This window comes from Colobus angolensis, unplaced genomic scaffold, assembly GCF_000951035.1.
Source record: "Colobus angolensis palliatus isolate OR3802 unplaced genomic scaffold, Cang.pa_1.0 Scaffold118, whole genome shotgun sequence".
NCBI classification, from domain to species: domain Eukaryota; kingdom Metazoa; phylum Chordata; class Mammalia; order Primates; family Cercopithecidae; genus Colobus; species Colobus angolensis.
Window position 1 is genome coordinate 454,259 of NW_012112919.1, and position 23,864 is coordinate 478,122.

Here is a 23,864-nt window from a genome sequence, read left to right on the forward strand (position 1 = left end):
TGTCTATATATAACTTTTAAGGGGCACTATTTAATATGTTACCTGGCAGCAGAGGAAGGGGAATACATTGGAAAAGATTTCTAAAAGTAACAAGATATATATATATATATATATATATACACACACACATACACACACATATATATATACACATATATATGTCTATATATAACTTTTAAGGGGCACTATTTAATATGTTACCTGGCAGCAGAGGAAGGGGAATACATTGGAAAAGATTTCTAAAAGTAACAAGAAATGCAGAGGATGGGAGACCTGGGCTTAGTTTCTACTTTCTGCATTTCTCCTGTCTGTGCTCAGTCTGTGTGTTGACCGCTTTCTCAGCCAGTGCTTTGATCACTTTTTTAGTTCCTAGCACACCGTCATGCAGCAACAGTGTCTCGTCCTGCAGAATGAGGAGGTATTTGCGAAAAACCCTCCTGCAGACTTCTCTCTTATGTCACTGGCCAACACTGAATCACATGAGCATTCCCAATCTAGTAAATGGCAAGGAGAATGGGTATACCATGAATGACAGGCTTAGACTAAATCAGAATTTACCGGCTGGGACTACATATGGGATTAGCATTCACTGGGTGGAGAAGGTTAGGGTATTGATGAACAGAGTAGCAATTCTTCTAATAAGGAAGGGGTAAATGATTGTTGGGTAAGTAAGCAGCAGTGTTTATTACAATTTGATATAGAGGCCTGCCTTGTTCTCAGGTTTTGGCAAGAGGTTGAAGCATAAAGCTGAGATTGTGGTCACAACTTTTTATTGTGAGAGAGTGTATGCAGAAACAGGTAATGGAGGGCAATGTAGCACAAGAAGGAGAAAATTTAGATTCTAGCCCAGAGCATGAACTGGAGGGGGAGGGAATCTGGACCCAAGGGAACAATTTAAAGTGGGCAAGCATAAAAATAGTGACAAGCAAAGCCAAGCACACTGGGGCCAATGGAGTTGGGACAGGAAGTAAAAGTCAGTGCTGGCAGTAGTCTGGAATCCAGGCAGGCAAATTCGATTGCAGTTTGCCCATCTGTGAAATCAGGACCTCAGGCAAGAAGATTTTCATGTTTTGCTTGTTAAGGCAGAAGCCAAAACAGTAATTATTTTCTACTTTTTTTCCTGAGGTGTTCTCAACCACTCTAGATTCTGTCTTAAGGATAGGAGCCGCATCTTCCATATTTCTAGTATTTTCCTGTTTCATGGCTGGGCCCACAGTAATTCCTTCATAAATGCTTATTGATTGAGCTAAGTCTCTGAGCTGGCTCCATCTTCAAACAGATCCTCAGATTTCTGGTCATATGTAACAGCCATTTATCAAATGCTTTCCTTCAAGTTATGGAAACCACTGTTTTGGGGGGATACGGTCCTGGAGCCATACATGAGTTAAGATACAGTGCCTTGTCTCATAAGTTGACAGTATAGTAGGGGCTATGAGTACCTGAACAGTTTAATATCAGACAGAATGATCGACTGTGTCCTGCAGTGTGGTACTGATGCCACAGTGGCGTGGGGCAAAAATCCAGGCTGACACAGAATCAGCAACTTTGCTTCAGCAATGGATGGGAATAAGATTGTGGAGCGGGGAGGTGACCTTGTATTAGTACTTTCAGATTCAGTCCTGTCTTGGTCTGGGAACTGGGACAGGACTGGCCTGGCAGGGAGGTGGGATCAATGAGTACAGCAGTGGGAGAGGTGGAGAAATCACATTCAGGAGAACTAAAACTAGGACACTGATAGCTACTCAGTAGGTAGCTGAAAAGTGAGACTAGAGTGAAGGGGAGAGGCTGGGAGTACAGAAATATTTTGGCATTATCTATACAGAGGTATCTCAAGAATCCAATAACAGAAGATACATTGTTTCTAAAAGAACATGTTTTGTCTTTTGCACTTACAGTAATAAATGCCCATTGTAGAACATCTAGAAAATAACAAGAAAAAAGAGTCTGGAAAATAAAAATCACTGCAGTCCAACTATTCAGTGAACATTTGGTGTTTTTAAGCACAGCCGAGATAGTAGGTATATATAAATTTGTATATTATTTTCAACTAAATAAATTTAAGTGTTTCCTGCCATTATAAACATTCTTCCTCTCCATTAGTTTTTGTGTAACATTGCATTTTTTTTGGAATTTAAGTATTCAATTTTTGGCTGTCTACAGAGATAAAATGTCTGGGTTGATCTGCCTTCAATATGAGCTGTGGCATGGGCAGAAGATTGATTTTGGGGGCCCCAGGAGACTGTTTCAAAGGAATAGAGGTCAAGGTTTGTGTAGCTGTGTATATACATATAATTTTTTTTCTTAAATGGTGACATGATGTTCTGTACTTTATTTTCACTTTACATATAGTTTAGAGAGATCTCCACATTGGTACAAAAATATATACCCCATTACTTTTTAACTCTTGCCTGTTATTTTATAGTGTGGTTGTACCATGGTTTATTTAATCCTTATTTCCATGTACATTCAGTTTGTTTATGCTATTATGCTATTTCAAACAGTGCTAAGGTGAACATCCTTATACAGGTTTATTTTCTACATGTACAAATGTATTTTTTAAAGGTAAACTCATAAATGCAATTGTTGAGTCATAAGGTGTGTGAATTTTAAATTTTAATAGTGCCAAATTGCTCTTCCAATTGTTAGTACCTTCCACCAACAATATGAAAGTGCATATTTCTTTACCCTTTTCCAATACATGATAATTTTAAACTTGTAAAAGTTTACCAATGAATAGGTAAGAAGAATACTTCTTTTTTTATATAAATTTGTTTCCCAGATTTCTAGAGGTTGATTATCTTTTCATTTGCTTTTTGTCTAATGGCCTAATGTTTTGTCTTTGCTGTGATGAGTGTGTTCATGTTTTCCAAGTTTTTTTGCATGAGTTAGTTATCTTATTTTTTAATTTAAGGACTTAATTATATTCTCTGGGTATAGATAATTTTTTTGTTATTCTTGAATTAATGATATACTATTAAAACTACTATTATGATTTCCAGTAGGTGATGGTTTTTTCTCCCAAAGTTTCATCTCTATTTTTACATCTTTATTTTCAGAAGAATATGATAATCGGGTTATCAATTTTAAAACAACACTGTGTTTTAGTTAGTATTATATTTAATTTAAGATAATTTTGAGGGAGAAGTGACAACTCTCAATTCATAATCTTTCCATTGGCATGTCTCTTTATTTATTCAAGTCTTTTTTGTGTCCTTCAGTAACATAAATAGCCTTCTTTATAGAAGGAGATATTTCTCATTTTGTGTTATTACTATCTTGTATGAGTTTTTGTTGCTGTTGGGAAAGGGATTTTATTCTTTAATATTTCCTAATAGGTTATTGCTAATGTAGAAATTATTCTTTTTGATTTTTACATTTGGTTTTGTCTCCTGTCACCTTGTTGAAATACTTATTGGTTCAAAAAATGTGCCCTTGTGTTTTTCTTATCAATTTGTGTTACCTCTTTAATATGTTAAGATAAGTGTTCATAGTTTAAAAACACACATACACACACACACACACACACCACTTGCAAGGCTTATTTACATGAAAATGGTAAAATATAACACTCATACTTTTTATTTTAGTGTCTTATAATTTTAAATAATTTTGTTTTTTTCTACCTTAGATTTAGTGTGAATTGAGGCACTCTTCAGGTTGGAAATACACTGTCTATACTGTGCTCCAAACACACCTCTTTTGCTTTTAAAATTATTTTCAATATCTCTCTTTTCCATGGTAACCTAAGTATATTTATACCAATATCAGTACATTTGTGAATTTTTCCCTTTGGAGTAAGCATAGTGTGTACATGAATTTCATATACTCACTTCCAGAAATTTACTTGGCATTTTTATAGATGTTTCTCAGTATTCCATGGTGTTTTTTTGTATGCCATTCAAAGGCATGGGCCATGTCTTTTCTATATCTTGGGTAGAGTTGAGTGAATAATGATCTAGTGATGGTGACAACATGTTTGATTATGCTAATGCCTGTGATAGTAAACTTTTTTATTCATCTAAGTGACTTTATTCTTTGGATATCTGATTTTTAAAATATTTTGTCATCATTTGCATATTGAAGCTGTTGTGCTAATACAAGACCTTCATTCCACATCCAGCATTGTTTGTTAGAAATGTGTCCGTTTTGACACAATAGCCAATACGGTAGCACTAAGAAGCTTTTACAGTCTCCAGTTGTTACCCAGAATTTTCCTTTTTGGCAGTAAGATCTTCTTATTCAATCTCGAGAGGAAGCTTAACTTGGGTAGTATTTTCATGATTTTTCTTTCTTTTTTTTTTTTTTTTTTTTTTTGAGACAATGTCGCCCAGGCTGGAGTGCAGTGGCAAGATCTCAGCTCACTGCAAGCTCCACCTCCGGGTTTACGCCATTCTTCTGCCTCAGCCTCCCAAGTAGCTGGGACTACAGGCGCCCACCACCTCGTCCGGCTAGTTTTTTGTATTTTTTAGTAGAGACGGGGTTTCACCGTGTTAGCCAGGATGGTCTCGATCTCCTGACCTCATGATCCGCCCGTCTCGGCCTCCCAAAGTGCTGGGATTACAGGCTTGAGCCACCGCGCCTGGCCCATGATTTTTCAAATCAGGAAAATGGTTATTTTGAATGAAAACCTTTCACTGATTATGCAGATTGAGAAAATAGGCTAATTGCCTTGAATTGTAATTGTTCATCTGGTCTAGTCTTTGTGCATACATATCAGTATTGATTTATCATTAATGAACCCATCACCTTAAAACCCTGTGATCCATTCTATTAGGTTGGTGCAAAAGTAATTGCTGTTTTTTCCATTAAAGGTATGCAAGATTGCTTTTACATTACATTATTACATTACATTATTAAAAGTAATGGCAAAAACCTCAGTTACTTTCATACCAACCTAATAAGTTAGTTTAAGTAGATGATATAATTTTTACTGTTGAAAACAGGCATTTCACTTTGTAGAGTATTCACTGTGTATGTGAAAATAGTAGCAAGTGGTAAGTCATGCTTAATAGAATTGCAAGAGACTTTTATTAGTGCTGAATCACTGAATCTAGTTTAAAAATTTGGTTAGCTGTCTTTTCTTAAAGAATTATACCATAAAAATGAGTTAAAGTAATACTAAGATAAGTTTGAATAAAACTATCAGTTAACAACATATAGCTGTTTTCTGTTCTAGTTTGCTTGAATAATTTGAGATGCTTCTGTCTATTTGATGAAATTTTCGTGATGACTGGTTGCCTTTGGAAATAATTTTTTGTTTGCTGTTGCTGTTATCAATAACTGACCTCTTAAATCCAGGTGTATGCATTTTATTGTTGCTCATTTTATCTTACAGTTGCAGAGTTGTTCTTAACCAAGGCAAGTGAATACCATATGAAATAAATACTCCTTTTTGAGTATGAATTTAAAATATTTTATATCAAACTTATAAGTGGCATTATAAAATGTTTCAACTGGTAAAATGCTAACTTTAAATAGCTTTTATTTTTATACTTTATTATAATTATAAAACAATCTATACTGTTACTATTTGTCTTTCACTCCAGAAAATGCAAATCCTTAGTGAAGATACTAAAGGCTACAAAATATCATTAAAAGAATTTAAAGAAGACTTAAAATATTGAAATATATGCATGTTCACAAATGAGAAGACTTAATATTAATTACGCAAATTGATCTAGAAATTCCATGCTATTGCTGTGAAAATCCCAGCTTCCTTTTTTCTTTTGCAGAAATTGTTATGCTCATTCTAAAACTCATTTATAAATAAGAATAGTCTAAAACAATCTTAAAAAAGATTAACAAAGTTGGAAGACTTAATATCAAAACTTACTGCAAAAGTGTAATAATCAACACTAAGTGGTATTAACATAACTGTAGGCATTTATTTTACTGGAATAGAATTGAGCATTTAGAAATAAACCCATATATTTATGGTTAATTGATTTTTCAACAAGGGTGACAAGACAATTTAATGGGGGAAAGAATAGTTTTTTAAACAAATGGTGCTGAGACAAATGAATAAACATTTACATGAAAATGATGAATTTGTATCTTCTCCCAAATACAAAAATTAATGGTAGACTTCAGTATGCATTATAGACCTAAGTATGAGAGCTAACTGTGAAACTCTTGGAAGAAAATATAGGTGTAAATCTTAGTGACCTTGGATTAGGCATTGGTTTCTTGGATTAGGCAGTAGATTTTTAGATATGACACCCAAAGCACGAACAGTAAAAGAAAAATAATGTAAATTGGACTTCATCAAAATTAAAAACCTTTATGCATCAAAGGACACCATCAGGAAAATGAAAAGACAGCCCACAGAATGGGAGAACGTATTTACAAAACATATCAACAAGAATCTATTCTTCAAAATATATAAGGAACTATATAAAGAACTATTACAAGTTAATAATAAAAATAATACCTACATTTAAAAATGGACAAAGGACTAGAATAGACATTTCTCCAAAGAAGATATACAAATGGCAAATAAGCACATGAAGAGATGCTCAGCATCATCAAGTGAATGCACATCAAAACTGCAATGAAATACGAATTCACACCTACTAGACTGGTTCTAATAAAAAGGAATGTTAGGCCGGGCATGGTGGCTTACGCCTGCAATCCCAGCATTTTGGGAGAGTGAGGCAGGTGGACCACAAGGTCAGGAGATCGAGACCATCCTGGTCAACATGGTGAAACCCTATCTCTACCGAAATTATAAAAATTAGCTGGGTGAGGTGGCGAGTGCCTGTAATGTCAGCTACTCGGGAGTCTTGCTTGAACCCAGGAGATGGAGGCTGCAGTGAGCCAAGATGGTGCCACTGCATTCTAGCTGGGCAACAGAGAGAGACTCCATCTGAAAAAAAAAAAAAAAAAAAAAAGGAACATTAATAACAAATGTTGCTAGGGAATGTGGGGAAATTAGAATCCTTATACGTGAAGGTGGAAATATCAGTGTAAATTTAAGGGGAAATATAAAATGGTGCAGCTAATTTGGAAAACAGTTTGGTAGTTCCTCAAAAAGTTAAATATAACATTTCCTTATGACCCAACAATTCTATTCTTAGATATGTATTGAAGAGCAGCAAAAACATATGTCCACACCAAACTCTGTACATTTATATCCATAGCAACATTATTTATTATAGCCAAAAAGTTGCAAAATCTGATGCCTATTAATTGAAGAATGGGCACACAAAATAAGGTATATTTATACAATGGGATGATATTGCACCATAAATAGGAAAAAGTACTGATACACGTGAAACATGGATAACCTTGAAGATATTGTGTGAAGTGAAAGAAAGCCAGGCACAAAATGTCACATATTGTTTGACTGAATTTATATAAAATGTCCAGAATTTGCCAATCTGTATAGACAAAAGCTAGTGATTGTCAGGGGTTGGGAGAAAGGAGGAATGAAGAATGAATGCTAGCTAGTGGGTGCACTTTTTTTTTTTTTTTTTTGGAGACATGGGAGACAGGGTCTCACTCTGTTGCCCAGGTTAAGTGCAGTGGTGCAGTCATAGCTTACTGCAGCTTGAACTCATAGGCACACACGATCCTCTCCCCTTGGCCTCCCCAGTAGGTGGGATTATAGATGTGTGCCACCATGCTTGGCTGATTATTATTATTATTTTTTGTAGAGACAAGGTCTTGCTGTGTTGCCCAGACTGGGAGTTTTCCTTTTGAGATGATGCAAATTTTGGAATTAGGTAATGGTGATGGTTGCACATACTGTTTGTGCATATACTATAAAATATCCACTGAATTGTACACTTTAAAATGGTAAATATTGCATATGAATTATGCCTATAATGTAAGGCAAACAAATCCAATAATTGTGATTTTATTTGTTTTTCCATTTGGAATGTAGAGGTTACTCCTTGTCATAATATTAAATCATATATTTTCTCACTAGAGTTGAACTTAAAGCCAATTCACATTGTAGAGTACAATTGTACTATGGTCATATCACAAAAATGAATATTTCTTTACTTTGAAAATGACATTTAATTACGTTTATATCTAGCCATAATATAGCTGAAAAGGCGTTTCTTAATTGCCTTTCTTAGGTAAGGTACTCTATTGGTGATACCAAGATAGGTAAGACATGGTTTCTACCCTTAGGTCATCCAATGGTATATAGTGTGAAAGTGCGACCCATGAACAAACTGAAGAATATGACATGGAGTAGAGCTATATCGGAAGTTATAGATAGCAGTGATGAAGGAGTGTTTAAAGTAAAACAGAATTAGGCAAAGGTCAAGAAGATTCACATTTCAATAGGAACTTGAAGAACATGTAAAAGTTTCCTATAAAGATAAATTAGGAAATAGCATTCCAGGTTGAGGGGAAAGCATGAAGGTAGGAATGTCAGTATAAATTTAAGGCTCAACAGATTCTGCAGTTGCCATAGTACTTGCCGGAGGGATGAGGCATGAAGAGGTGGTAAGGAAGGAGACAACAGGACTGGTTACATAGAGGCGAGAAGACTTAGGAACCATCTAACTAAATATGAGATTCAGGACAAAGGCAAAGACAAGGCTGACTGTGAATGTTATCACATGTCTTCTTGTGTGAAACATGATTTAGGAGTTAGTTTACTTTTGATGATGTAAAATATGAAGAGCTTACAGGACTTCCAGATGCAAGTCTTCAATAGACATTTAGGAATAAGGTCTTGACTTCTGAGCTGTTGGTATTCAAATTAGAAATTTTAGAGTGAAACAGGAGGTGATAGTTATAGCTGTGGAAGTAGATGAAATGCCCTACAGTTGCATAAAGCATTATAAGTATGGGATCTGCATCAACAGGAATACCACTGCCTAAGTGACAAATAATGAAAAACATTTAATGGGAAAGAAAGAGAGGAATCACATGAGGGTATTTACCTCTGAAGTCAAGAAAGTCAGCAAAATGCAAAAGAAAACACACTTGGAAAAGAAAAATGTTACTTCTACTTTTAGCTTTCAGTTTGGATTTTTAGCCAGAACATACATAAGCAAAGAGAGGCAGTTATAAGATCAAATCTTGCATCTATTTACTGCTTCCAGCCATGAGGTCTCTGGGTTATGACAGTCAACAAGAGAAAGGAAGGGTAAGAAATGACTCAAGCAGATAATAAAGCCTAAACCGAGATGCTCCTCGCTGGACTAGGTTTATAGCTTCTCGGTAGCTCTAAAATTACAGCAGTTGTGCAGCCTGGTCTCAGGAGCCACTGGAGCTCTGCTGATGATGAGAAGAGACTGTGGAAGCTGCTCAGATCAGGAGTCAAACAATGACCCATGACCACTTTGTAGTCTGCTCTGGAGGCTTTCTGTGGTGGGAGGTTAGGTTTGATTTCTCTTCATACTGATTTCTGATATTTAAGCCAGCAGAATTTTCCTTCCAGCTACATTCTTTATCTTACTGCACGAATCAATTATTGGCGTGGGTAACATTTTACAAATGAAGCTTGCTAAACTAAACTGTAACTCTTATGGGTTTAGTGGTTTGTGAAAAATATGCTTTCAGTAAAAGAACAAAAAAGCAGCATTTCTCGTTAACAGGATGCCTCACTTCTCCAGCAAAACAAAGGTATTTTACTGTTACCGTCCATACAACTAGCAGAAATAGTTTATCGATAAAAAGGAAACACATCTCTTTACTGACAAACCATTTCTAGTTTTCACACTGCACAATCTGAATAGGGAAGAGTGGAGAAGGGGGAGGCAAGTGCCTCATTGGTTGCCTTTTTTTTTTCCTTAAGGTGTGAAGGAAGAATTTCCCAAGTTTCCATTGTTTCCAGGCAGGAAAGGTGATCATCAGATGTTGTTGCACAGCTCAGGGAGGTTAAAGACTAAAGAGAGGCCACTAGAGGCCACTGTATTTGTTGAGTAAGAAGTGGATCTCACTTCATCTTTGCCAGAGTAGTTTCAGTCAAGTGGTCACCTCAGAAACCTGATAGTATTAAAGAGTCAGTGTAACAGAGAAATTACATGTTGTATGTTTCCAAAGATGTTTAGCAGACTTGGATGCTGAAAGGCAAGCGAGAGGGAAGCATAAAGAGAAGGTTTAGTTTAGTGTGCTTTGTTTTAAGTGGAGCAGTTTGAGCACAGGAGAACACTCAGCATAGGGAGTTCATTGGTGAATTAGTTTCCTAGAGTAGGTAGACAGAAATGGGTTTTAGAATGTTAGCACTTTTTAAAACTTTGTGCTTCATCTGAATAATTTATATTCTTTCTTGCCTTATTGCAAAGCCCAGATTAGAAAAAATTTGATGGAGGGGAGGAAAGAAGACGTCAATTATGCTTTGCTTTATATAGTAAATGGATTGCTAAAATCTCACTTTGTAATTATAACCACTAGAGAAGTTATGATTTAAAGAAATTATTTTGTAAGGGAAATGCCACCTCTAGTTTTTATTTATTAGTAAATAGATATGCTCATATATATATATATATATATATATATATAGCTTGAGGGGAAGAATAAATGACTTACATATGTTTCTTGATTTATTCTTTCATTTCTCTCATGTGCAACGAATCAATTTATAAGCATTAAAATGCCAGACAGTTTAAGTTCTTAATTCTTACTTTGAATAAAAGTGTTGTAAACATAGAGACTTTGTCCTCAGACATGAACAATAGACTTTGTTGCCAAACTTCAGAAATAATCAAATGCTATGGTTTGGCATTTATATACCTACTAATTAGGAAATTAAATGATATTTCCATAGCAACGGAAACAGTCTCCTTGCACACTTGTTTTATGCCTGCAGTAATACACAGCAGGGTGTCCAAGAACTTTCGCTTAAGGTCCAAAAGAGGCAAAGTGTGTAAGCATTGACACAAAAGATGCACACAGAGGTGTCATTGGATTTGTAAAGATGACGTGAGTGGCTAAAATTATGTTAGCAATTTTTTTTTTTTTTTGAGATGGAGTCTCACTCTGTTGCCCAGGTTGGAGTGCAATGGTGTGGTCTCGGCTCACTGCAACTTCCATCTCTCAGGTTCAAGCGATTCTCCTGCCTCTGGTTCCTGAGTCGCTGGGATTACAGGCTTACGCCCCAACGGGCACCTAATTTTTGTGCTTTTAGTAGAGATGGGGTTTCGCCATGTTGGCCAGTCTGGTCTCGAACTCCTGACCTTGTGATCTGCCCACCTTGGCCTCCCAAAGTTCTGGGATTACAGACATGAGCCACCGCACCCATCCATTAGTAAATATTTTTAAAAATAAATCCTCCATATGAATAATGTTATCGAGAAGGCCTAAAGAGTTTTCCTGAACTCTGTCACAGATGCTGGTTTGGTAAATGACTTCTCCAGTCACAAGAATTCTACCATTATATTATGGTATGCTGGAAGATGCTGAACTGACTAATTTCTGTTCCACATTTTTTTTTTAAACAGACAGGGTTAATAGATAAAGTAATGTGGCTCTCTCAGCCCTCTTGGTGTCAGAAAATAAAGTTACAGGGATGGACTCTATCCCTAGAAAGTAATTCTGTACTACTCATTAGGAGAGTGACTTCATGAGATGTTTAAATAAGCTTTGTGAAGACTCTCACCCCTGTGAATTTAGGAGGTGAAAGAGAGTATTCACTTTTCTTATTTCCTTCTAGCCTATGTCCCAAATGTATATTATAATTATGCTATTTCGCAATAGTACTACTGTGATTGAATTAAAATTTAGAGATGGGCGTAGGTGGATTCATTGAATGTGCTTTAATACTTTAAAAATTTTCTTCTTGAATGCGTTCTTCTGATTAACTAATTGATTTTTCTTTCACCATCATTGGCTATTATTGACAAATGAACTTTCTAATCTCTCTGTTTTTCTCGCTGATGTATTTTTGAATGACATATTTTTGAACCATCCAAAAACCTTCAAGCTGCTGCTTAATTCTGTACTGTCCTCTCATCACAGAATTTAATCTGCTCTCTCAGTCTCTGTCTCTGTCTTTCTGTGTTCCCGAGTGTCATTTCTCCAGTGCTGAAACTCCTAATCTGGATGCACCTGCGCCCGATTAATTATTGAAGTTCTAATAATCTTGCTGAAAAAGCATTCAGTGTGTTTCTCTGGCTGCCTAATTAACTCTAAGTGCCTTAGCCTACCACTCATGAGTCCTATGTTCCAGACTCAAGCTCATAGCTCCTATTCCAAAAAGACATTATCATGCTCCTCTAAGGGGACCCTCTTCCCTGATAAGTCTGAAACATTCCTCTCCAACATACCCCTGGCTCTTTTTCAAAGGCACCTTGGACTCATTTTTTGTTGTCTACCTAGGAGACCTTCTACATGTCATTTAAGTCCATCTAATATGCAGTCTCCCTCCTTGATGAATCTGTATCTGATCCCTTAAAATGCTTCCATCTTACTGTCCTCCTTACTGCTGTATACCTTTATCTGTTCCCCATTTTTGTTACACCTTTTCTTAGAGTTATTGCTGTATTTGTTGTCCTGGCTCCATACCCACTACATAACCTGCACTCTTGACTGAGAATGTCTTTAAAGCAGGGATAAGCTTTATTCATCTAAGTATACCTTACAATGTATATCACAGAATTTAGCATATGGTCAGTAAATACAGGTATTCAGTAAATGTATTCAGTTTCAATATATTAACTTTTAAAACATGAAGTGAGCGGTAGTTTATAGAAAATTTGGTATGTTTGGAAATATCAATTTTACAGTATCTAAAAGCATATTATAACATTCCTTGAGACTTAGAAAAAACACACTGAGTTCCCATGGGTTGCATTTTATCAACTAACCAGAGTATATTAAATAATATAAAATTTTGTAATTATGTTATAGATGATGAGAGACACAAGTGGCCCCAAAACTGATTGAGATCTTAATAATGGCACATGTTCCTAATGGATTCAGAGATCTAGAGGAGCACCTTTTGTGGGATACTAGTCCTAAGCAATGCTTTATCGATCAAGTTTGGTTTATGGGTAAACTTGGGAAATGACTTGCTGTTTCTTCTAAAATAGTGTCTGAGAGTCTCTGCCATTAAACAGGCAAACAAACAAATAGTCCAAGGAGGAAACAACAAAACACAATTAAACTACACTTAAATATTGTATATCCATATATCCTACATTCATTTGACACAAAACCTGTCTACCAATCTGCCCTTTCCTGCCCGGCCTTGCTGGAATAGCAGCTGGCTTCCTGCAGAATCCACCAGAGGAAGTACTGATCTGAGCCTTTATAAAGCTTTTTGTCAACTATGTTTGCTGCACAAATAATATTATAACTAAGGACATTTTTCGAAAAAGAGAAATGTTATCCTTCTTGTCAAAATTGTGATGTATGTTGTTTGCATTTCTGTGTTTCTTTTCAGGCTTGTTTATATTCATTTTCAACATGGTTGTAGTCATAGAATACATATGATTTTATGTCATTTTAAAAAGTCATAGTTCCCAATTGTTATCTGTATTTAGTAATTATTTTATGGCTGCATTTTATTGCGTGTTTAAACATTTTTATTATTTTTAGCTTTTATTTGTAAACAGTTTAGAAATGAACAACTTTGAGCACATTACTTTCTATTAAAAATTGAGTTTGAAGATCCTAAGAGTATAGATACCGAGTTGAAGGCTCTAGTGATTATGGCCATATTGTTTGCTATAACGCTAGGATAAGTTTATATAGCTTCTTGCAGTATTTAATTATATCTAGTTCCTTCTCCGTCATGCTCATAATAGGTATTCTTTTTCAATTTAATTATCTTAAAATGAAAACTTGTGAACAGTTTTTTTTCCCTGTAAGCCTCATAGGGCTGAGGTAGATGAACATTAGTTTATTAAAAAAAATGATTTATAGATAATTTGTGTTCCTCTTAAGCCATGATCACCTAGATACAGATATATTTATTCTAGTATTGATAGTGTATTTTCTCGTGAGTTCCTGTTTTTCATTTTTGATATTGTGCTTGTTGTCTCCAGTTTCTGAAATACAACATCTTCCTTGACTTTGTGATAACTTCAGCTGTGTTTTATATAGCTTTCCATTTGTGTGATCATTGGCTTCCCTTTCAAATATGTCAAGTTCTGGATAAATATGTTTTCATTTCTGATTTTTGCTGTTAATATTGTTATAACCAATTAGTTGGTAAGATGGGTGAAAAAAACTCCTACAAAACAAATAGAAATACACGTAACTATTTAATCTGATACTGAGTAGGGAAGGCGTTTCCAAGCATAAAAAGGAAGAAATTTAAAAGTAAACAACTAGTAGATTAAATATGACATAATTTCTAAAAAATTACTTTAAAAGGGGGTAAAATACACTAGCCAATCAGTTGGTAAGAAGGGCGGAAAAAAAACTGCAAAACAAGTAGAAAGAAATATACATGATTATTTAATTTGATATTGATATTATGCTTTCGAAGCATAAAAAAGGAAGAAATTTTAAAGTAAACAACTAATAGATTAAGTATGATATAATTTTTAAGAAATTAAAAGGGGGTAAAATAAAGAGATAAACTGTTCATGCAGAAAATTTTAATATGCGATGGACAAAATCTTAATCTGTTTAATGGTTAATGAGCTCTTATATATAGTCAATAAAAAGCCCTAAATACTTCTTTTGGAAAAATGAATAAACTATTTTTCGATGAACATATTTTGCTTTTTTTTGAGACTGTCGCCCTGGCTGGAGTGCAGTGGTGCAATCTTGGCTCACAGCAACCTCCGCCTCCTGGGTTCAGGTGATTCTCCTGCCTCAGCCTCCCAGGTAGCTGGGATTATAGGTGCCCACCACCATGTCCGGCTAATTTTTGTATTTTTGGTAGACACAGGGTTTCACCATGTTGGCCAGGCTGGTCTTGAACTCCTGACCTCGTGATCCACCTGCCTCGGCCTCCCAAAGTGCCTCGCCTCCTTTTACAGGGGTGAGCCACTGCACCCGGCCCACATTTTGCTTTTATAATCAGGAAAAATAAATTTAGAAATTATAATAAGTAGAATGTAAAACTTGGCATTTAAAACAATTATGCCCTTCAAAATCATTTATTCTTATATTTGTCATTACTATCACATTGGATATGTAATTACATAATCATATATATATCTATCTATATATCTATATCTATATCTATATATACATATATATATATATAATGTTTCTTCAGGTATGAATGCTATCAGAATTTTAGCTTTCAGGGACCGGTCAAATATGAAGGGGGAGGAAAATCAGGGTGCTTAGAAGGTATTCCCAGAACGAATTAAAGATAACGGCAGGGAGATAGTTAAGATTTTTGTATCTTCAAGGCTCTTGTATAGCCGCACATTGTCAGCTCTGTTGAAGAGTTGAAAAAAATACCAGCCCAATTACCATGATTAGATCTGCCTTGCCATTAAATATCACTAATATTTGTGAAATGTTTCAGTGGACATATACGTGAACAGCTCTCAAGCTCTTTTCTGATTTTCACATTTTTAAGTTAACTAGATGGTACCCAAGCTTCTTGAAGGGACACAATGTAGACAGGTAATTTTCAGAGGGGTCACAGCAGGGAAGATTGGGTCAAGGTAATGAGGCACTGATTGGGGTCTGCTGAAAGGGGAAGAGAAGTTGCCAAAAAGTAAGAGATATACAAAGAAAGCCATACCTAGATTCACATTGCCAGCCTCACTTTCCCAAGTGGCTAGGTTTTCTTAATTTGTCAAGAGCTGAGTCATGTAATGAAGTGAGAGCATGATCTCTCTTTGGTTGATTCTGATCATATATCTATCTCTATTAAGGTGCAAGCTGTATGGTTTGTCATAATCCAGATTGGTAGGAAAAGTATAGGCACATTCAGGTTAATTCTCCAGTTGACCATCGTAGCTAATAGTGTACAGCTTCATAATGAAATGGCAAGTAACCTCCAGAGATTCAGTTACTCCAGATACCAGTAGTACAATCTTAAAATTGCAAAACTGTGGCTTAAATATTTTTTGACTAATAATATCATTATAACAAGGTCTTCTAAAGTTTCCTAAGTTAGCATATATACACCTAAATATCTCTAAATAAGTGTGTGTATGTGTGTTCGTGTGTGTTTGTGTGTTCCGGGTGGGATACATGCATGCGTTTGCTTTGAGCTCATCCCCTACTCTACTCTTCTCACATTTCACCATGGATTCTTTTTTCTTTTCTTTTTCTTTTTCTGTTTTTCTTTTTTTTTTTGAGAAGGAGTCTTGCTCTGTCACCAAGGCTGGAGTGCAGTGGCACGATCTTGGTTCACTCACTGCAACCTCTGCCTCCCGGGTTCAAGCAATTCTCCTGCCTCAGCCTCCTGAGTAGCTGGTATTACAAGTGCATGCTGCCACGCCCAGCTAACTTTTTGTATTTTAGTAGAGATGGGGTTTCACTGTGTTGCCAAGGCTGGTCTCGAACTCCTGAGCTCAGGCAATCCACCCACCTGCACTTCCCCATGGATTTTACTGTACTTACGTCTGTGTTTCTTGGTTTAACTGTTTGCCTTTTGTTCTTCACTCGAGGCTCTCATGTTGCTCACCTTACTTGCCACTGTTTGCAAAATTGCCTGTTCTCTCCTCAGTGTCTCTGCCCTTTCTATTTGCATGTGGAGGGCTTAAACCACCCCACATTGAAGAACATTCTGTTGTTGAATTGAGAAAATGACTGCTTAACTGACTGATTAGACCTGCCTGATCCACCAGTCTGCCTTGTTATGTAATGACCACCATTTCTAGAAATTAACAAGCCCTTGAATCAAATGTTCATGAGCCTACAAGCAAACGCTTCCCCCTAGATTTCTGCTACACTGGGATTTTAACATTTCTTGTCTCAGAATGCTCTGCTCATCACCAGTTCCTGCACTCCTATCCTTTCATGCCCTTTCCCATGTTCTTGCATCACATTTAATTCTTTTATCCCTTTGTTCTTATGCTGTCAGTGTCTATATTTTGGGTGTTTATTTTTCTGCATTTTCCAATTATGGTGAGAGATGTCATGTATATGACCTTAGGGAAACCCAACTTTAGGAGAGGACTGGCTTCCTTGGAGAACAGTTAAGGTGTTTTCCCCTTAGGAGCCAAATCAGTCTTGATAATCAGTTTTCATTCTTGCTCAAATTCCAGGGTTCACCCAGTAGCAAAGGCTGCTTGCCACCCACACCATATGAAAATAGAATGCAGAAACCATCAGAACCACTTTTACCTTTAGACCATAAATACCGTGTCAGTTACATTTGCATCCTAGAAAAACATAATTTTGTTTAGCACACATTTCTTGAATTACTATGCCTTTTTTTCAAGAGAAAGTTATGCATACAACTTTCCTGGATACCAGTAGCCCCTCAGGATCTATGGTTTTGGACATTTGGGTTTTATAATTTTATACCCCAAATTAAAAATCTAACATCATTTTACATATGCATGACTTACTTCAGTTTCCTTCATTTAGCAAATATGAAAATTACTGATTCTACTTTTGGAAGAAAAAATGGTGACCATGTTCATTCCAAGAGAGGGAAGATCTATTTAAACTCCATTTACTCAATGTAGAGGAGTAAGACTAGGAGCACAAAAACATGTTTTAAAACAGTAAGATAGTTTGTAAAAAAACAAAGAAAAAACACAAACTCAAACTTGTTGTTTCAAACTCTGTAACCTATTAATAAATATTGTGAACATATAAGCTTCTGGAAGAATTATGCTGCGGCATTAGTAATAAAGATGATTCCTTGAAAAAAAAAAAAGCTTATCAGGGTATACTTTTAACCACAATATATCAGAAACAAGTGTCTTTGAAAAACCTTATACTGATACTGACTGTATTTTATAGACTAAAGCTATTATGATTTTTTTCTCTAATCCTTCATTTATTTACTTATTGTTGTTGTTGTTGAGAACTTGAACATGCCAGCCTTGGTTATTGCAAACATGGTGTTTGGTTATCCTTAGAATTGTTGAGGAATTACTGGATTGTAATAGTGATACAAAATACTGTGGAAGCATAGAGGACAGAGAGACATGTTGGATGGGGAGAATGGGGAAAATCCAGAGATATGGCCTTGCTATCAAGCAGATTTTAAGAGTGGAAATAGCAGGTAGGGCTGGAAATGGTAACATTCTATAGGAATGGAGAGCATGACCCAAAGTAGGGGAGCTCAGAGAATATTGCTGAGAAGTGAGTAGGCATGTGTGGTTGATATTTAAGTCACATGGGGTCAGAGTTTGGTCGGAAGAAGGCTGGGAACAGATTTTGTATGGTCTTAAATGCCATTCTGAGAGATTTGAGCTTTATTTCTATTCCAGGGGCAAGCTGTCTGATTAGTGTGCTCTAATATCTGAAGCATGATATGATGACTGTGCAAACAGAAGATCATAATTGGGAAAGGTGGTGGCAGATAAATCAATTAGGAGTCTCTTACAGCAAGTCAGGTGAGGCCTTATGAAGACCTGAACAAGGGCAGCATACTTGAGAATGGAATAACCTAGAGAAGTGATCTGCTTAAATCAAAATCAAGATCAAGATCAGTAAGGATAAATCCAAGCTTTTCTTTGGTATGAAAACATCCAAATAATTGCACAGATAATGGTTAAGAAAAGACTAGCTAGGCAGGCACAAGTACAGCAGACAGAGACCTGGGAGTCCAAGAGGACCATATGGTGAATGTGAGTCAGCAGTGTTGTGCTGTTATTAAAAAACAGAACCAACACTATGGGGAAATATATTAATAGGAGTGAGGCATGCAAATAGCAGGAAGTAACCTTTCTGATCTATTCATAATTGTTCAAACTTTTACTCTCCTCGTGGCTTCTATTGTCCTTCCCACATCAGGAGTGTGTTTAGAAAGTGTGAAAGGCCTTGAGAAGGCCATTGAAAATGCTGGAAGTGATAGAAGGTGATATCTGTGGTCTTGGGTCCTTTGAATAAAGTCATGAAGGCTAAATCACTGTAAACCTTATTGACTGTATGAGGCCCTTGGAAGCAATAATGTGAATTCTAGCAGCTCAAAGAATTCAGCCATTGCATGAGTCCCTCTTTCAGATACAGTGTTACTTGTAAATAGCTCTGATTTTATCTTTATATTGTGATAAATAATGGGTGCCTTTATTATTGGAGAGACAGGAACAGGGAGGTTTGGAAATGCTACTTTTACCCCCAGCTGGGACTGTGTTTGCCCTCAGTTGTTGAATCCTGTGATCTCATTTTCCTTTCTGGTCACCTCAAGCCTGTCAGTGTTTGAAAGACTCTTGTGGACCAGAACTATCTGTCCTTCCACTTCCACATCAATGAGGCTGACCTCATTTATTGGGGAAAATGGAAATTAGGGGGGCTCCACATTTCTAGCTTCTGCCCTTCTTTACCTGGTTAATGACAGCATATTTAGAGCTCCTGCTTAGTGTTCCTTTTTGGGGGGTATTTCTGTGACTGCCCCACCCAGGTCTTGTTCTTGTCATATGCATTAAGAAAATCTGGCTTTTTAATAGTATTTATTTTAACTGGCAGTTACACACTGATTTGTATATGATTCCTAAATTCCTGTCTGTCCCAGCAGACTGCAACCTTCATGAGAACAGGAACTCTTGTCTGCTTTTGCTTGCTGATGCTTCCCCAGAACCTTATGTACATATATTTTTGTATGAAAGAATGATTACACTTCTATCACAAAAGGGAATGAGTAAGAGAAAAAGGATCCAAAAAGGGCAGTTTTGGGTCATTCAAAGCAGTACCACTTAGTGGTTAGGGATATGGGCTGTGTTTAGGTACAACACCTGGCTCTGCCACTTACTAGCTTGGGCAAGTGACTGACCCTCACTGTGCCTTAGCTTTCTCATCTATAAAATGCACATGACAATATCACTTACCTCATAGGGTTACAGTAAGAATCAATGATTGGATATTTGCAGAGCACCTTAAACAGTGTCTGGCACAGAGTGAGTGCAACATATGCCCTTGAAATACATAGAAGAGAAGCAGAGTTTTGCCCCTCAGCTGACTCCATTTCCATTTGGACTATCCTTCCTTTAAATCTCCCCACCCAAAAGTGTACTAATCCTCGTTGTATTCTTGTAATCATTTACATTAGCGTTTGCTAAAGTGTGGCATGAATGCCACTTGCTTTATGTAGGATGACTCCGTTGTTTTAGTTGATTCACAGGGCAAGCACATTTTTAAGTCATAGTTATGTATTTATAATGAGCAGATGAAATAAGTGATTTTATTACAATGAAGGTAAATACATATTTTTGTGGTAAATATGAACCAAATGTGATTCAATTTTGTAAATATTAATGAAGTCACTTATACATTTAAAAAAGATCTTTGATTCTATGACTTTGCTTTGTGTAGTTTTTGGATACCCTTTAACTCTTCAGTGATTTGTTTATTTCTGAATACTTTGAAGTGTTGATAACTTTTCCTCCTTTCTGTAAGTTTGACCAAATAAGATGCTTGAAACAATTTAACATGGTATGGAGAATTGGAAATGGGTAGCTTTTATTTAATAGCTCTCGGATTGGTGTGATTAAATGTCAAATTTTAATGTTGTGTTGATCAAATTCTTTTGATTGGTTTGCTTGTGATTTAGCATTTCATGCCTTGTATAAAATGTCCATGAGACATGTCCGAAAGAAACATTTCTTTGTTAGGTTTTAAGTCTGCAACGTAATTGTGCTTATCTCTATGTGTGTTTTGTTAACATTTTTAACCTTGAAAGTGTATGCATGTGTATAAGTATCAGCATATACTTATATATGTAAGTATATTTGTACTTACACATATATATGAGTTTGTGTGTATATATATACATACACACACAAAATAATTTGTCAAATTCTTATTTTACAAGTGTTAGAATAGAATGGAACTGCTTTAATTTTGGAACTCTTATGTGTACACACAGATATATATATACACACACACAATATTTACACATATATGTGTAAATATATACATGTACTTATATACATATATACACATATATACACACTCATATACTTGGTAAAAATATGTACTAAAGTATATATTTAGCTGCAGAGTGAGATATCTGCCCTATAGTCCAAATTCTTATGGCTTAGGAGTTGATTAACAAATAGGTTAAATGGTGGCTGGTGTCTTAGCTTATTAGAACATTTAAAATTTGCATTTCCCCAATCTTCATAATTTTTTTTTTTTTTTTGAGACAGAGTCTCTCTCTGTCACCAGGCTGGAGTGCAGTGGCACGATCTCTGCTCACTGCAACCTCTGCCTCCTGGGTTCAAGCAATTCTCCTGCCTCAGTTTCCTGAGTAGCTGGGACTACAGGTGTGCACCACCATGCCCAGCTAATTTTTGTATTTGTAGTAGAGACGGGGTTTCACCATGTTGTCCAGGATGGTCTCGATCTCTTGACCTCGTGATTCACCCACCTTGGCCTCCCAAAGTGCTGGGATTACAGGCGTGAGCCACCACGCCCGGCCCCAGTCTTCATAATTTTTATTTATGGAATGTTTGACATGGTGCTTGTGATGATAATTTTTCATAATGCTAGAAAACTAATAATGCTTTTGACTGAAAGATTTCTGACCTTGTAATTTCTTTTTGTTTTCTCTTTAACTTTTTAAAAACTAGGCTTTATACTTCTGCAACTGAAATGTGCCAAACCTTTTAGCCTGAAAGTACTATATATTGTGTGCATGTTCTCAGCACTGCTAAACTTGCCAAGATAACCTGAAGGGTTTTGTCTGGCTGCTGCAATTTCCTACTGCCGATATTAACCCCCATCTTTCATCCCCTAGTATGGGCTGTTTCTTCAGCCCTTCAATATCGAAAGAAAGCAATTTTGTATTACAAAATGCAGTATGTTATCTGATGTTAAAAGTAAAAGATTTATCCTAAAATAACTATTTTATTTAGGATTCTGTATGAGTTTTGCAAACTTAAGCAGCAAAATTTACCTTTCCGTTTTGAATGTAATTGACTTTTTTATTCTTATGAATTAAAAGCATTAAAATTAGGTTGCAGACATTGGAACAGAATGTCTCAATTTTTTTGTCTGTCTTGAGCTTTGGAGCAAAACTCCTAGATTTGAATCTCAGCTTCATTGCTCACTAAAACTGGGCAGATTTGATGAGCATTCTGAGCCCTAATTTACTTATCTGTAAAATGAGATGATAATACTAACCTATAAAGGATTAAAGATAATGCACATAAAGTTATAGCACAGTACCTTAAACACTACTAGCAAATTCTTATTTTACAAATGTTAGCATAGAATGGAGCTGCTTTAATTTTGGAAATCTCACGTGCACACACACACACACATTTATTTAGTAAGACCATTTCACTATCTCCTGTAAACTGATTAAAAACTGTCAAAATTGAATATTTTCTTTATATATTAATGTCCTGGTTTTTTTTTTTTTTGTTTCACTGTAGTGCATTTCTCTGCTTAATATGCCACTAGGAATTTGTATCAACTTATGAGAATATGGAGGGGCCTAGTAAGTTTAATGACTATCATAATAGTTTGTATGCATTTTCTGCCATTTTAAAAACAGAACTCATGTGTTTTCAAAAATTTCAAATTCATTTTCAACCATTTATAAATGCTCTGTTTTTATTTTTGGGAAATGTTTTCATAAACTTTAGCTTACAGTGTTAAGTGAATTGTCTGGAACCTGGCTGTTTTATGATGTAAAATTGACTTTTGACATTAGATCTTTGATTTATACTTTTACTATTTAATAACATGTTCATAATTTTCCATTAACACGTATTTGTAAAGTTTGGTAAAATATTTGTAAAGTTTTGTTGAAACAAAACCATATGATATCCAAAAAAGACAAAGCAGTCATTATGAGTTGCATATTCTATAAAAGAGTGTTAGGATTTTATTTTACTTTGAAAGTGAAATCAAAGTATTATTTCAGTAACTCAGCATTATTGTACCTTTCTTCTTAAGAAGGTTAGTATGCAAATTTAGTGTTACCTTAATTCAAATATTTCTTGTTTTTAAAGATAGACAACTGTAGCTTGCTGGTTATAAAACCAGCAGTTAGAAATACATTTTTGACTCACTTATCATTTTGATTGTTTTGACAGTTTTCAATCTGACAACTTTTTTTTTAGTAGCTTCACTGCTTCCGTCACACCCAGTTGGACCTTGTTTAATGTGTTGGTTTTATGCTTCGCTAGCAATGAACAGATCTTTTAATAGATTATATATATGAAAATATAATTTATAATGAAAATGATTTCATAGACTATGTAGTAGTACAGAACTATCTGGAAATAAAACATGTCCAACCTTTTTACAAAGTCCATTTTATACCTTTATCATCATATCAAAATTTCATTAACACCAATTTAGAAATATTAAAGAATAAAAAAGACTTTGTGATTTAAATTTCTTGTTATAAAATATTAAAGTAGAAAAGACAACAAATATTCTTGGACCAGGGAAGAGTTGGACAAAATCAGTCAGCAAGATCCAGGTTTGGGGACTTTTCTTGGAAATAGCGTCTCACTCTGTCAGCTGGAGTGCAGTGGCACGATCTAGGCTCTCTGAAGCCCCTGCCTCCTGGGTTCAAGCAATTCTTCTGCCCAGCCTCCCGAGTAGCTGAGACTACAGGTGTGCGCCACCACACTTGGCTAATTTTTGTATTTTTAATAGATACAGGGTTTCACCATGTTGGCCAGGCTGGTCTCAAATGCTAGACCTCAAGTGATCCACCTGGCTCAGCCTCCCAAAGTGCTGTAACTACAGGCGTGAGCCACTGCACCCAGCTGGTTTGGGGAATTTTTAAATGAATAGGGTGTAGTTGCAGTAAATCCATTGAGTTATAGGTTAAGTCTAGAGAAGTCAGTCCATAATCTCTTGAGCTAAAAGACAAACTACAAAATGACTGTTTTGGCTTGGGA

At 35.8% G+C, this 23,864-nt stretch overlaps 1 protein-coding gene across 4 annotated transcripts in view; it reads left to right on the forward strand.

Moving 5' to 3' along the window:
• The window catches only part of CTNNA2 (catenin (cadherin-associated protein), alpha 2), a 1,182,142-nt gene that overhangs the window by 8,930 nt on the left and 1,149,348 nt on the right, over positions 1-23,864 (forward strand). The window contains exon 1 of one of the 4 annotated variants that reach the window (XM_011963718.1): positions 2,144-2,264. The exons of the other annotated variants lie outside the window; for them this stretch is intronic. Within the exon in view, the coding sequence (XP_011819108.1) occupies positions 2,168-2,264 (97 nt within the window). The 5' untranslated portion in view covers positions 2,144-2,167. Of the gene's footprint in view, positions 1-2,143; positions 2,265-23,864 lie in introns of those variants that run through there. 4 annotated transcript variants of the gene reach the window in all.